Genomic DNA, 14,657 nt, shown 5'->3' with positions numbered 1-14,657 from the left:
AACTAAATAAACTTGTGTTTTAGGTTATAATTAATTTATTTCTCCTACTTGCAATTGTTAGTGTGTTCATTTGAATCTTTGTGCATTCAAAAATACTATTCTTCATTATTAAATATTTGTCACGTTTTATTCACCATATGAATCTTATTCGGTTCGGTGGGTCTGATTCGTTTGGTTCACCTGATTGTTAGTGTCTTCAATTGAGTTCTTATGCATGCAAAAATATTTTTTGATCGTTAAATAATTATCACGTTTTATGGCATTTTATTCAGCACATTACTATTGTTAGATTTAGTTGGTTGCCAACGTTGATTCAGCTGATTGTTACTGTATTTCTCATTAAATAAATTTTTGTTTTAGGGACTTCTGTACAGGAAAAATATAAAGAAGGAAGAAAAAACAAAGAAGTTAGATAAGAAGGAAAAAGGAAAGAAAGAAAAAAAAAAGAAAATTGTTGATCTGGATTCTTCTTCAGAAGAAGAAAGATTTTCTGAATCTGAAACTGAATCCGAATCTGACAAAATACCACCAGCAAAGAGAACAAGACAAAAATTCAGAAACAACAACTGAAAATGAAAGCACTCCAACGGATTCAGAAAGCAAAAGTGAATCTGAAAACCAGTAAGTTTGATCTTCATATTGATTTCATTTAACTTGTATTTGCTTAAAGTTGTTCTTATGTATTTGTTCTTATGTATTACAGAGAAGAAGAAATTGAAAAAACTGGCACTAAGAAAAGAAAACAACCACAAAAGGTGGTTAAAAAACAAAGCAAAAAAAGAAGGCATGTACCGACAGATTCAGAGGGCACAAGCAAATCTGAAAGCCAGAAAGTATTAGGTGATGTTCATTTATATGATTGTATGATATTCATCTGGTTTATTTTTTGCATTTCCTTACTTAAAATTGTTTATGTATGCTAGTTAAGTAAAAGTAAATTACAAATGTGATATTGTTCACTGCAGTTGCTCAAGTTGAGTTCTTTTTTATCCGGAAATATTTTTCTTGATGATTGAATGCCTATCACGTTTTGTTCAGCGTATGAATTTCTTTCGGTTCGATGGTGTCTGTTAGTTTCGTTCACTTGATTGTTAGTGTCTTTTTCTTGCTTATATTTTTCTTCGGTATAAATTCAATGTCTTTGTTTGTGTTGCAGAGAAAAAGAAATTGAGAAAATACCCATAATAAAAAGAAAACAACCGTAAAGGGTGGCAAAAAAGCAAATACAATCTGACAAGCAGTAAGTTTCTCGAATCATATTTTCTTTTACTTTATTGATGCTTTCGTTCTAGGTTCCTTCAAACTTTTTTTATGGACTTTCAAATATGAACAAATAAAAGACAGCGCTGTAGAAAGAAGATGACAAACATTGGAGACAATAAGAGAAAAGAGGTCAAAGAAAAGAAATGATGGAGCTTAGACAGCGAAGGTTGCTCCGGATCAGTTTGACTCGATGGAGCCACAAAATGATTTGTCTGAGACGTAAGATTCGGCTTCTTTTACCGAGTTATTTTTCTTTCTTTGCTAACTATTGATAGAACCTTTTCTAATTCCTCTGGATTCAATTATGATTAAGGAAAATTCGAAAGGTTTCCAAAAATTGGTAAATTGGTTCGTTATACTCTTTATTTTCGGTTCGGTGGTTTTCAAAAATGAATTTCATGTGTTTCTAGAACTCTGCTTTTAATCTTGGTTTCTAATTTTAATTTGTTATCTTTTTTTTTAGGAAAAATACCTTGAAAATCACGGTAAAATATTTTAGAAAAAAGAAAATCCATCCAAGAAAGACTTTTAAAAGTTCTCCAGTGTAAGTTAAAAATATTTATGTTACTCTTTTAGATTTAGGTAATTATATTTTGTTTAATTAATCTCACGGAAAATGTGTTTAAATGTCACTAGCGCTACACCCAATTCTAAGCTACAAATCATTGAGGTTCAACAAGAAACTCATTCTGAACCTTTGAAAATGTGAGTTTTTGAATGTGCAGATTCTCGTTTCTTAGAACAAATTCTAATTATTCAACATTAACTTCTTCCTTGTTTACATTCCTTAGAAATTCTCTTGCGTTGTCTCTTCCAAGTTCTCTTCAGGAAGAGTTGATCAATGATGACTTTATCTATGTCCCTCCAGAAAGTCAAACACAACAAACCTTCAATGAAGAGCAAGTTTATAAATATTTATTCACCACATGAATCTTGTTCGGTTCGGTAGGCTCATAAAATACTTTTTATTATTTTTAATAGAATATGATAATAGTTTGGGATCATGATTGAACTGCTTCCTCTTTAATGCAGCAGCCCTTAGAAAACACAACAGCAACCCAGCAAAGAACCAGCGGCGCAACAAACTGAACAACAAAAGCAGGCTGCTGAGGAATCTTCACCAAGGAATACAGAGCCAGAACCTTTAATTAATGTGTAAGTTTTAATTAATATCATTTTTATAATTTTTGGTCTAGTTGGTAATTAAAATTCTTTTTATTAGAAAAATCTGTATCATTATTGAAATCTTTTTTGTTTAATGCAGCAGCCATCCCAAACAACAACAACAAGAAGCACAACCTGAATTGTAAGTTTTACCATTATTCACCATATTGTTTAGTTTCGGTTCAGTGGGCTTGGTTATTTTAAATCACTTGCTAGTGTGTTCAGGATTTAGGTTATTCTGATTGCATGCAGCAATGCTTTTCTAGTTGTTTCATTATTTATCATGTTTTATTCAGTGCATCAATGGGATTCGATTTGGTGGCCTCATAAAATACTTTTTATTTTTTTAATGGAATATGATAATAGTTTGGGATAATTATTGAAATATTTACTATTTAATGCAGCAACCCTCTGGAACCGCAACAGCTGCTCAACAAATAAGCAACAACATAGCAATCGGAAGAAGAAGTACATCTTAATGTGTAAGTTTTACTGCTTATACAAATTCCGATAATTTTCATTTCATTACATGCTTTAATTGTAAGTTTTATCTCTTCTGTTTCTTACATATGCCCTCCGGAACCCGAAAAGCAGGATGTCGAGATATCTTCACTGAGGAAAACGGAGCCAAAACTTACGTTGTCTGTTACAAGTTCTGTTATTAAAGAGTTAATCAATGATGCCTATATCTATGAAGTTTTTGATAATGAGTAAGTTGCACATAAATTTTTTTAATTAATTTTAACGGGTTGTTTTTGAACTGTTTTCTCTTTAATGCAATAGCCCTGCCGAAAAACAACAGCAACCTAGGCAAAGGAAATATGATATGCCTTTCTTTAGCCTTGGGATAAGTCCACCAGCATCTCAACCAACTCATCCCTCTGAGCCGCCTGTTTCACAGCTTAAAATCCTGGCAGAGGCAGTGGAAGATGCTGGAGTGACGACAGCATTAAAGTTTGCTGAAGCAACATCTTTTGAGCCAACCTTACCAGCTGCTGAAGTTTTCAAAACTCCGGAGAAAAAGATAAAAATCTCGAAGGAGTTGATCGAAAAGTGTTATCATTGGATGACACATGTGAAAACGACAAAAGATAGTAGAAACGAATATGATACAATATTCGTCTTGAAACATGAGGCACTTTACGAGGGGTTAACAGAATATTTCATGTCTCTAATGCCCAAAGAACAAGTGCATGCCATGGTAAATTCTTTGCCAATTGCGTTAATGTTAATGATTTTTCTAAACACTCTTATATAGTATATCTCATAAATTTTCTTCGTGTAGGTTGTCAGTATACATAGCATGATTCTCAACTAAATAAAAGTTCGCCGGTATCAGGAACAAATATACATTGTGCCGCTGGAATTGTGGTAAGCTAAATTTCTTATTCCCTGCTGATTGCTGTTCGGTTCAGTGGAAATGTTAATATTGATTCACCTGATTGTTATGTGTTCTATTGAGTTCTTTTGCATGAAGAAAACTTTTCTCTTGATGATTGAATATTTTTCACGTTTTATTCATCATATGAATTGTGTTCGGTTCTGTGGAAATGTGATTTAACTGATGTTCGATTTGCAGAATTTTATGTCGGGAACATATGGCGTGGACTACACTGATAAAAGGACAAACAAGGCCTACAGGTTTGATATTAAGTAGTATGCCCACCACCGCCAATTTCATGACAAAAGAAAACTTGCATCGCATCCATCTGTAAGTTGTAATTTCTAAAAATTCTTCGATAATTCTCTTGTTTGCTATTGTTTCGACTGAAATATTCTATTATTTTCCCAAACTTCAGCTATTTGTGCCAATTCGCAATGGAACGCATTGGTGGTTGTGGATTGTTGATGTCAACAAAAAAAAATTTTATGTCCTTGACCCCTATCAATAAGCTGAAAAAAGATATACCTGAATCAAGAGTGAAACTGAACAAATTTGTTGTAAGTTATTTTGTTGTAAATTATTCAAATTATTCAGTAGATGAGAGGAGTTTGGTTCACTGTTGTTGCTTCTCTTTATTTACTTTTTGTATCCCTTTCAGGGTTTAATAATTTCCTAGATGAGGGTGTACGCTGGGGTGGAACCCTTAATGGAGGACGGACTGGGAGAGGAAGCAGAGTATATCCCACTGAATGGTCAACGTACAGAGTAAGAATCTTTCTCTTCTATAGTTTTATTTTTAATGTGTTTTATTTTGTATACTATTAATCGTATTATACTCAATTCTTGCTTAGCTATTATTGTGGAATATACATGATGAAATGGCTCGAAACAATTAATCAACGAAAGATCAAAAGCGGGAAGAGATATAAATATAAAGCTTGGACACAAATAAGTACTTTCTAAATTAATAAACTTCTCTCTTTTCTTATTTCATTCAGTTCAGTGGATAGTGTAACTAGGGCTTTGAAATTGGTTGTTATTGTTCAGTAGTTCTTTTCCATGGAGAAATACTATTGTTGTTGGCTGAAATTTGATCACCATTTATTCACCACATAAACAATGTTCAGTTCGGTGGCCTTCTTTTACTTTGTTCAGGGTTTAGAGTTATTGTGATTGTATTTTTACAGTATAACTAGGGCTTTGAATGACATTTATTGTTAATTTCATTCAGCTCAGTGGATAGTTTAACTAGGGTTTTGAAATTGGTTGTTACTCTGTTTAGTACTTCTTTTACATGGAGAAATATTATTCTTGTTGATTCAAAGTTAATCACCATTTATTCACCACATGAACATTGTTCGGTTTGGTGGCCTTTGTGATTTTGATTTACTTGATATTTAATGTGTTCAGGGTTTAGGGTTATTGTGATTGCATTTTTACAGTATAACTAGGGCTTTGAATGATATTGTTCTTATTTCAGTTGGGTTCATTTCTTATTAACTAATTCCTTTCAATTGAAATGTAGGAAGAGATTGATGACTTTAGGTATCGATATGGTCCGAATCTTCTGTTGCACAAAATGAACAAAATCAGAGACCAAGTGATTTGGGAATCTGAAGCAATAAGACTTCCAAAGCCATCTACTGTCCTTTCCAGCCTTTATTGTAAATTCACATCTGGGGATTTAGATAGTAAATAGCATATACTATCATTGACTGGTTGTAATTAACAATATTTTATTTAACTTGTTAAAAAAGCAAACAATATTTCTTTCAAATGTATATATGTCAATATTAATGTAAATGTTAATGTATATATCTATTCTTAATATCAATGTATATATCAAATGTTAATATTCATATTTGATTCAAGATGGATTACTCATCTGAGATGTTAATTTATATATCCGTTGGAACTATTTGGCTGATGTTTTATTCCAGGTTCTCAGTGATTGCAATCAGTGTATTTACCAATACATTAGGAATACCAAAAAACACAGTGAACCGAAATTAATACACTGGTCGAACCAAAAGTTACAAACACACTGTACAGAAATTCAGAGAGCTAATTATAAAAAAATATTTCTATCAGTATTCAGTTTCAGAAACACCTGAACTCTCTGACATAGCAAAATAAATTGACTATTCAATAAAGAAAAAATTGACTTTTGGAATAAAGAATTTCATAAAAAAAAAGTGACTATTCATTAAAGACTAACAACAGTTAGAAATTAACCCTCCTATAACCTTGGTGAATCGAAATTTGCTCATGGGTGAACAAAACTTTATATTAATAAAAACTAAAACTCATATAGTCCTCTCTTAGATAATTCATATTTGGTGAATTGTAAAGAGTGGAGCTTGACTAAATTGATGATCCGGCGTCTAAAAAGTTCAACTACAAAACATAATTAATTGTATATTAGCAAAATGCATAATTGAATTTTTACATAATCGAAAGCAAGTCAAGATAAACCCCTGAACCCTGAACCCTAAACCCTAAACCCTGAACCCCTAAACCCTGAACTCCTAAACCCCTAAACCCTGAACTCCTAAACCCTAAGCCCTAAACACTAAACCCTAAACCTTAAACCCTAAACCCTAAACCGTGAACCCTGAACCATGAACATTGAACTTGAACCCATAAACCCTAAACCCCTAAAACCCTAAATCCAAAACCCTGAACCCTGAACCCCTAAACCTTAAACCCCTAAACCCTAAGCCCTAACCCCCTAAACCCTAAACCTTAAACCCTAAACCCTGAACCTTGAACCCTGAACCCTGAACCCCAAACCATGAACCCTAAACCCTGAACCCATAAACCCTAAACCCCTAAAACCCTAAATCCAAAACCCTAAACCCTAATTCCTAAACCCTAAAATACTAAACACTAACCCCTAATCTAGGTTTCTAATTTTAATTTGTTAGCTTTTTTTAGGAAAATACCCCGGAAAGTACGGTAAAATATTTTAGAAAAAAGAAAATCCATCCAAGAAAGAGTTTTAAAACTCCACCAATGTAAGTTAAAAATATTTATGTTACTCTTTTAGATTTTTTTAATAATTTTTATTTAATTAATCATACAGAAAACATGTTTAAATGTAACTAGCGCTACACCTGATTTTGAGCTACAAATCATTGAGGATCGACAACAAACTCATTCTGAACCTTTGAAAATGTGAGTTTTTCAATCTACAGATTCTCGTTTCTCAGAACAAATTCTAATTATTCAATATTAACATTTCCATTGTTTATATTCCTTAGAAATTAATACACTAGACGAATCGAAAAATTTCATATATCAATATAGCAGAGAACTAATTATAATAAAATGTTTCTATCAATTTTTAGTTTCAAAAATACCTGAACTCTCACATTTATATTAATAAAAAACTAAAACTCAATGATCCAAAATTTAAAACCTCAATGAACCAAAATTTATATTAATAAAAACTAAAACTCCTATAATCCTCTCTGGAAAAATTCATATCTGGTGCATTGTAAAGGGTGGAGATTGACTGAATGGTTGATCCACAGTCTAAAAGGTTCAACTGCAAAAGACATAATAAAATCATATATTAGCAAAATGCACAAATGAATTTTTCTTAATCAAAAGCAAATCAATTTTACCTCAGTTAGAGCTATCTTTTTTTTCTTCGTGGCATTTGAGATCTTTTTTTCTAGGTTTGATCCAAGTCTGTTCTTGGGCCAGCCTCTTGTTTTGACGCATGGAGGGCTTTGAAGGTTGTTCATGTCACTCAATGTCGCTTCTTCATGGGATAATGAACTTTTTCCTTTGCTTTTCTCTTGATATTCTTGCATCTCGTCCATTACCTTGTCAAACACCCGATGCAGAATTCTGGTCAACTCCTCGGACTCGGATGCAAATTCGCATATATTGTGTGACCGAAACACCAAGTCATTGAATCTTTTACTTTTCGGCTCTAGTAGAGGCTCATCTTGGCTGCTCTTGATGTGTGTGTGCCTCCTCTTTATGTTCTTGCTCCAGCGTTCTAGTATGTATCTTGGTGCTATGTTATCCACTCGCTCGAAGCTTAGGATGCTTAGGGAATGGCGGCACAATATGCCCCTTGACTTGAACAGCAAGCATTGGCACTTTACCTTTCGTGATACTGCATCATAGGTGACCAAACACTTGTTGAATGTCGAGTTAGAAACATGCTCTACGACTTCGTATGTTGTGAAACCTAGGGTGGAATGCATTGATCTTGTGACGCAGTTCACTTTTTCTCTGAAATGTGCTTGAACTTCCCTGAACTTCTCGTGGGTATACACGTGTTGAAACTGGGCCTCTATTGCTGATTTTGTTGCACACGGTATCACAGTGTGAAAATCTGCAGCATCGAATTCTCTCTCTCTTTGCTCTCTACTTGCTAGGCAATTATCGTATTGCTTCACAAATTGTCTCAAGGAGCTGTTGCGTGTGATGAACTTGTTGAAAAATGAGTGCATGATCTCGCTCCTTTGTGTGCTTCTCATCCCGGCTTAGAAGTGGTGACCCGGGTAAACTAGAATCCATATATGCCAATCCTCGTACAACTCTGCAACATGAACCGAAAACATAAGCACCAGTGAACCAAAATTTGTGCACGTTTTAACGACATGAAAATAATTCAAATTCAAACATCGGTTACCTGAAGCCACGTATTGCCTTCGAAGCCATACTTTGTGAGGAAATCGTTCCAGTTTCTGTCAAGTGCATCTTTTGTGTATGAGTTCTAAACAACATGGCTCATCTCTTGTTCAATTTCTTCGTGTCCATTGTAGCCATTTAGTTTGTTTGGGATCTCCTTCATGATGTGCTAAATGCACCACCGGCGAATTGTTGTGGGCATGCACAGCTCAATTACCCTTTGAATCGATGCGCATTGATTGGTAAGAATGCCTTTTGGTGCCTTCCCTCCCATACAACGTAGGCAATGCTCAAATAGCCATTTGAATGATTGGATGTCCTCATTTTTCATCAGCGCGCATCCGAGAAGTGTCAACTGGCCGTGGTGATTCACACCCACAAAAGAACCTAAAACCAGATTGTACCTACATAAATAAGCACACCTAGAACGTGATGAACCGAAAGTTGTACATGCACTGAACATGAAAATATATGTGACTGAACTGAATACCTGTTTGTGTTATAGGTGGTGTCGAATGAAACCACGTCTCTGAAATACTGAAATGCAACCCTGCTTCATGCATCGGCCCAGAATGCATGTTTAATGCAGTGATTGCCTTCAAGGTTGAGCTCAAAGAAACTACTTTGGTTTTTCTCTTTCATTCTTAGTAGGTATTTTCCAAATTCTTTGGCATCGTCTTCTTCAAAAATATGCTGTACTTCCCTTGTGATATAATTCCTCACGTCTTTTTCTATAAAACTTAGTTCACGGTGGTTGCCAGCTGCTGCCACAAATGATTGGTAAGTTTTGCTCGGTCTAATTCCAGCTTCCTCGTTGGTTTCGATGGTGCGACGCACAAACATGCTAAGCTCCCTTTGTTGTTTGAGCATCTCTGCCCGATTTAGACAGTAAAGATGTGAGTGATTCAGAACAACTTTAAAAATTGTCCAAAGACCAACATCCTTCATTATGTGTACGTAAATCCTGGCTGGACAGTTCAACCCGGCTGAAGGATTTGTCTTCAAAGTTGGAGATATCTTGGATTTCCACCTCCCCTCTCTGGTGCATACGATTAGTTGATTCTTAATCTTGTCTCCGTCCCGAGTCGTGTTCCTTATTTTGGTAGAAAAATCGGCAAGTTTCGAATAAAGTTTGTAGAACTTTCCAGCTTCTTTTAGTGTCTTGAAAATCATCCCCACCTTTGGGACAAATTTTTCATCCACAACACATCTGGTCTACATGGTGAACCAAAAACGTCATTATGGTGAAAAAATTATTTAGTACTCAGTGAATAAAACATAATACATTATATATTCCTCTAATCTTTTATACAAACTCCTTTCTACATACCGAACTGAACACGTACTCATAGTAAAACAACTCTATGGTACTGAGTGAACGAGTACTGAGTGAACGAAATATAATCTAGTGTATTAAAATAAATTCAAACTCCTTTATGCTTATCGAACCGAAGAGTTACTCACAGTGAAAGAATTGTATAGTACTTACTGAACGAAATATAATGCATTATACAAAAGCAAATTCGAAACACCTCTGTCTACAATTTAGATATTATCAATTCAATTCAATTCAGAGTCAAAAACACCTAAAATAAAATTTAATTCAAATATTACGTCTATTGAATTCAATTCAAATAAAATTCACAATCACATTCCATTCAATTCGATTCAAAATTGAACAATCCAAACCTCATCAGCATCATTTGTTTCAGAAGAATAAATCAGATTGTTATCATTCAACTGATTTGAAGTTGAATCATTCATTGATTCCCTTCAGAAGTGTAAATCGAAGAAGAAAATGAAGAAGAAGAAGAACGACGAAGAAGAAGAAAACGCGAACAGATGAGAACAACGAAGCTTATTAGGTTAAAGAAGAAGAAGAAGAAGAGAGAAGAAAAAAGAACGAAAATGCGAGAAAAAAAAGGTTTATGTTGAGAAAGATTTATCACGCAACAGAAGGTTTACGTTATATGAGACGCGTGTATAACAAACGACTCAGGAAAGGGGAACGCGCGTGTGAAAAAAGTTACTTGAGTAGCTTGAATAAAAAAATTATATGAATGTAGAGCTTTTTTGAATTAATAATAGCAAGCAGGTAAACCATCAAATCTCATACGCAAAGTGTACCAAACTAATTTATTTATGACTATATCATCACTATGTTAATTATTTTTTGCTTAGGACTTGGATGCTTCCAATGCTTTAATTTTAGCGTCTTTGAAGAGTCCTTTTTTGCGCCAATAGAGAAAGTAACGCAGCATATAGGAATCAACAAATGTCTCAGGAATTGCCCTCACTGTAAATGCCTGAAGAGAATGTAGCAAGTAAGGCACCACCACAGTTTCATACCCAATCCATCTTGTGCATGATTTTATATACTTCTCTGGCGTTGGAACAAACACAGAAGTTCCCAGCTTTGTTAACTTCGTTGACACATATAATGGAACCTGTTTCACACATTTATTAGAATATATTTATAGAGAAAGTTTAGGGGGTTAGCATTTTTATTAAAATTCGGCCAATACTTAATTAACAAAAGAAAAATGAATAACCCTACACTATTAGATATAATCTCATACCATTAAAAATATTAATAATGACTAATTGATAACTATAAATTACAAAACCTGCTGACTCCCTAACATTATTCATAGAACATTAGTTTAGATATACAATGAGATAACTTATGTTATATGGGAGTGAGAGTAGTAAATTTGGGCGGTTAAATATTAGATAAATAGTCAGTATTAGAATAAAAGTTTTATTTTAATACACCAAAAATATAAAGTATTTTATACAATTATCTAATAATATTTATCTTTTTTAGATGATTATTTATTTAATTATATAAAAATTAATTATTTTGATTAACGTAACATTTTGTGATTAAATGTACCTACAAAATTGTTTTTATACTTATAGTCAAAATTAAATTTTTAAAATAAAAAGGTAATATGATCTTTCTAGATTTTTTTTCCAATCTTTAGTTGAAAAACTCAACCACCAATAAAAAACCAAATTCAAGAGTTCAACCAAACAACACAAATTGAACCAACCAAACAAAACAAGAACCAAACCCACAACTTGGCACAGACAAAACCAAATCAACACAACACTCACATAGTCACATAATCAAACTAAACAAAACCCAAAATTCCAAAACACATGCCAATAACATAAATAAGACACCAGACCAAGACCATCAATAATTCTATTACCAAACTCCTTAAACATGAAATTAAATTCACGTATTGTGCCCTACGATAAGATTCTGATTCTAACTATGCACTGCTCTGTCTTTCTTCTAGTTGTTTTTTAGTTGACTGATATTTTTAGAGTTATTATATGACCTTTAAAAAATTTTAAATGCCATCTCTAGTACATAAAGATCAATATTAAGAATTAAGATATCAGATGGATTGAATCTCTTTCCTTTTTGTGTTAGGAGTACAACATGTCATAAGGCCATTTACAACTTATATAAACATAGATGATCATATTCCAAGATTGTGAGAAGTGAGAACATAATAAAAGTATCTATATAATTAAAAATGCTTCTATATCACTTGGATTAATTGGTAATGTCAAAAATATTTCAATCAAATATAAAAAGAAATAAAAGAAAACCTGACACTGGATGTCAATTCCTTTATGCCTGTATTCCAAGTTAATGCATCTCGAGAACATTTCCACAGATCTGTGAAAAACAAATAAATATTACGTTTATTTTATAGAAACAAAAATTTAATAGGACAATGTTATTTGTAGATCTAACTTTTTCTGTCTATTTTAAGTAGTTATTAAATCTAAGAGTGGAGAAGGCAAAAGAAGTAAAAGATTGAAGTTATAAATCAAAGTGAAGTCCCTTTTCTGATCCAATTTTATTTCAAGTTGGTACGAGGTTCACATAGAATTACGGTGAAAGACATAAAATGTAATTATGATGTTAGAATAATTGTGGGTATTTGATCAATATGTTAAAAAGAGTAAAACTCCTTTTTATCCCTTATATTTTTTTAATTTAGACAATTCACACCTTAAAAATTAAAAAATAATAGTTTGTACCCCATATTTTTTCTTTTTGTTAGACACATGAATCTTTTTATGAGAATTTTCGGCAAATAACTACTATGATATAGTATTCACCTGTTTTACATGGATGATAACCATTTGATTGAAGTTGTTTATTGTTTATACAGTCATCAAAACAATATTACAGAAAGATAATAGCCATTTGATTGAGACATTATTTTGATGATTATGTAAGAGCTAAACAATTCCAATCAAATTATTATTATTTACGTAGAACTGATGAAGATTAGATCATATAAGTCACTTTACATGTAAGTATTTTTCATTTTTTTTTTACTAAAAATTCTCATAAAAGAGTTCATGCGGTCTAATAAAAAAAAAGAATAAGGAACTTGTTATTTCTCAATTGTTAAGATGCAGAAAAAGATAGAGTTGGACAAAAATTTTTACTATTAAAAAAAAGTTTAACCGCTTTTATATTATAATGTCAGCTAAAATGACTAACTTAATCACTTATGATGTTTCTTAAAAAAAGAAAAACAAAACTACTATTTTAACTTAATCACTTAAAAACATATATATAAGGCTCACATAGCATTCCACAACATAAACACTTTCCGCACTGAAAATACTAAGCAATTAATAAAGTCAAAGATTGAATTCTAAGCAAATAAAAAAGCATAAATTAAATTTAGAAAATTACCGTTTAGTAGCAGCATAGACGGTAAACAAGGGATATGATGGAAGAAGAAAAGTAGAACCAGATCCAAGGTTTATGATTGCTCCTTTCTTCTTCTTGATCATACTAGGAATCACTGCCTTTGTGACCCAAATTGTTCCTTCCACATTAACTTTTATGGTACCATTTATCATCTCATAATCAACCTCATGAAAGTACCTAGCATAAGCATGTGTCCACCCAGCACAATTTACAAGAATACCCACATCCAAACCCTCAATTTCTTCCTCAACCCTTTTCATAATTTCCTCTCCATTTTCTTTTGCAAAATCAATTGCTAAACATTTTATTTCAACATTGCCACTATTTTTGTCTCTTATTTCATTGGATGTGGCTTCAAGCTTTTTAGGGTTTCTACTAACCAAGAGAAGGTTGAGACCCTTAGATGCCAATTCATGTGCCATGGCTTTGCCAATTCCATCGGTGGATCCAGTGATCATGGCCCATGAACCATACTCTTTTAGATTCTTTGGAGCCCTTAAGAACATTCCCCATACCCACTTCACAAAATACAAGACATTTTTGCATACTAAGATGAAGCCTATGGTACTTGTTGCTACCATGAAGAAATCAAGAAACTCCATTTGAGTAATGCTATTTATTAGTTATGCGCTCGAATGTACATAAATTATTATTCCATGCTCATCAAAAACAAAAGAAATAAAAGAAACAAAATTCTCAAGCTAGGTTATGCATGCACTCGGTGCTTTCAATTCATTCATAAAAAAGGGTCATGTAGTAAGTGTGGGATGGTGCAACAGAAAATTCTTTCAAATAAAGTTTTCAGGTGCGGTTGCTACGCACTAGGCATAAATTAATCAATTGATTAATTTTTTTATGAATGGTTTAGACACATGACCATAAAAATAATAAAATATTTGTAGGGCATAAATAATTATACACTTTTAGGCTATGTTTGTGTGTTTCGTGAATAATAAAAGTTCATGATTAGTAGTGGAAAGAAAGATAAAGACAAAGGGCACCATAAACCAAACTATGGAGTAATAAGTCATATTGGACTCCAAAAACGTTTTAGTAATTAAGATATTTTAGGCTTTTATAAAAGTTTTAAGTATTAAACTAAATTTTAAGTTTTTATTTCATTAAACAAATTCCTTTATAGGTCAGATAATTCCGTTAGCGGCTAAAAGAATTTTCTATGTAAAATGCTAATTTAAAAATTTTAAAAATTTGTAGAAACTTTTATACCATGTTGAATATGAGAACCTTAACCTTCTTTGCAATCATTGCAAGTGCTTTGGACATGCATGTACCATAGGCACTTATTCATATTTGGCTCAATAAATAAAAGTCAGGTCTAAGAAGACTAAAAAGGTCCACTAATAAAGATGGACTTCATGATAAGCCTGACCTCTTCAAAAAGGTCGGACAAAGACATAGAAGTCCAACTCTACTTGACTT

General features: G+C 32.9%; 1 protein-coding gene and 1 pseudogene across 1 annotated transcript; both read right to left on the bottom strand.

Annotated features, from left to right (window-relative positions):
• Positions 1–7,451: 7,451 nt before the first annotated feature.
• LOC148579245 (protein FAR-RED IMPAIRED RESPONSE 1-like) lies at positions 7,452–9,412 on the bottom strand (annotated as a pseudogene).
• Positions 9,413–10,641: 1,229 nt separating this feature from the next.
• LOC107622240 (very-long-chain 3-oxoacyl-CoA reductase 1-like) lies at positions 10,642–13,904 on the bottom strand. Its single transcript, XM_016324115.3, has 3 exons — positions 13,200–13,904; positions 12,092–12,161; positions 10,642–10,911 (listed from the first exon to the last, which is right to left on the bottom strand). Exons 1-3 carry the CDS (start codon positions 13,817–13,819, stop codon positions 10,642–10,644), a joined length of 960 nt encoding a protein of 319 aa, XP_016179601.1. The 5' UTR covers positions 13,820–13,904.
• Between the last annotated feature and the right edge of the window lie 753 nt (positions 13,905–14,657).

This window comes from Arachis ipaensis, chromosome B10 (assembly GCF_059453495.1).
Source record: "Arachis ipaensis isolate K30076 ecotype BB chromosome B10, ASM5945349v1, whole genome shotgun sequence".
Lineage (NCBI taxonomy): Eukaryota > Viridiplantae > Streptophyta > Magnoliopsida > Fabales > Fabaceae > Arachis > Arachis ipaensis.
The sequence above is the reverse complement of the archived record's forward strand: the minus strand, read 5'-3'. Positions and strand labels throughout refer to the sequence as shown.

Excerpts from the sequence above, each read along its gene's own strand:
- LOC107622240 (XM_016324115.3), bottom strand. The coding sequence starts at position 13,819 with ATGGAGTTTCTTGATTTCTTCATGGTAGCAACAAGTACCATAGGCTTC. Across the intron at positions 12,162-13,199 it reads GTCTATGCTGCTACTAAACG|ATCTGTGGAAATGTTCTCGA; the intron begins GTAATTTTCTAA and ends TGTTTTTCACAG. Across the intron at positions 10,912-12,091 it reads GAATTGACATCCAGTGTCAG|GTTCCATTATATGTGTCAAC; the intron begins GTTTTCTTTTAT and ends TGTGTGAAACAG.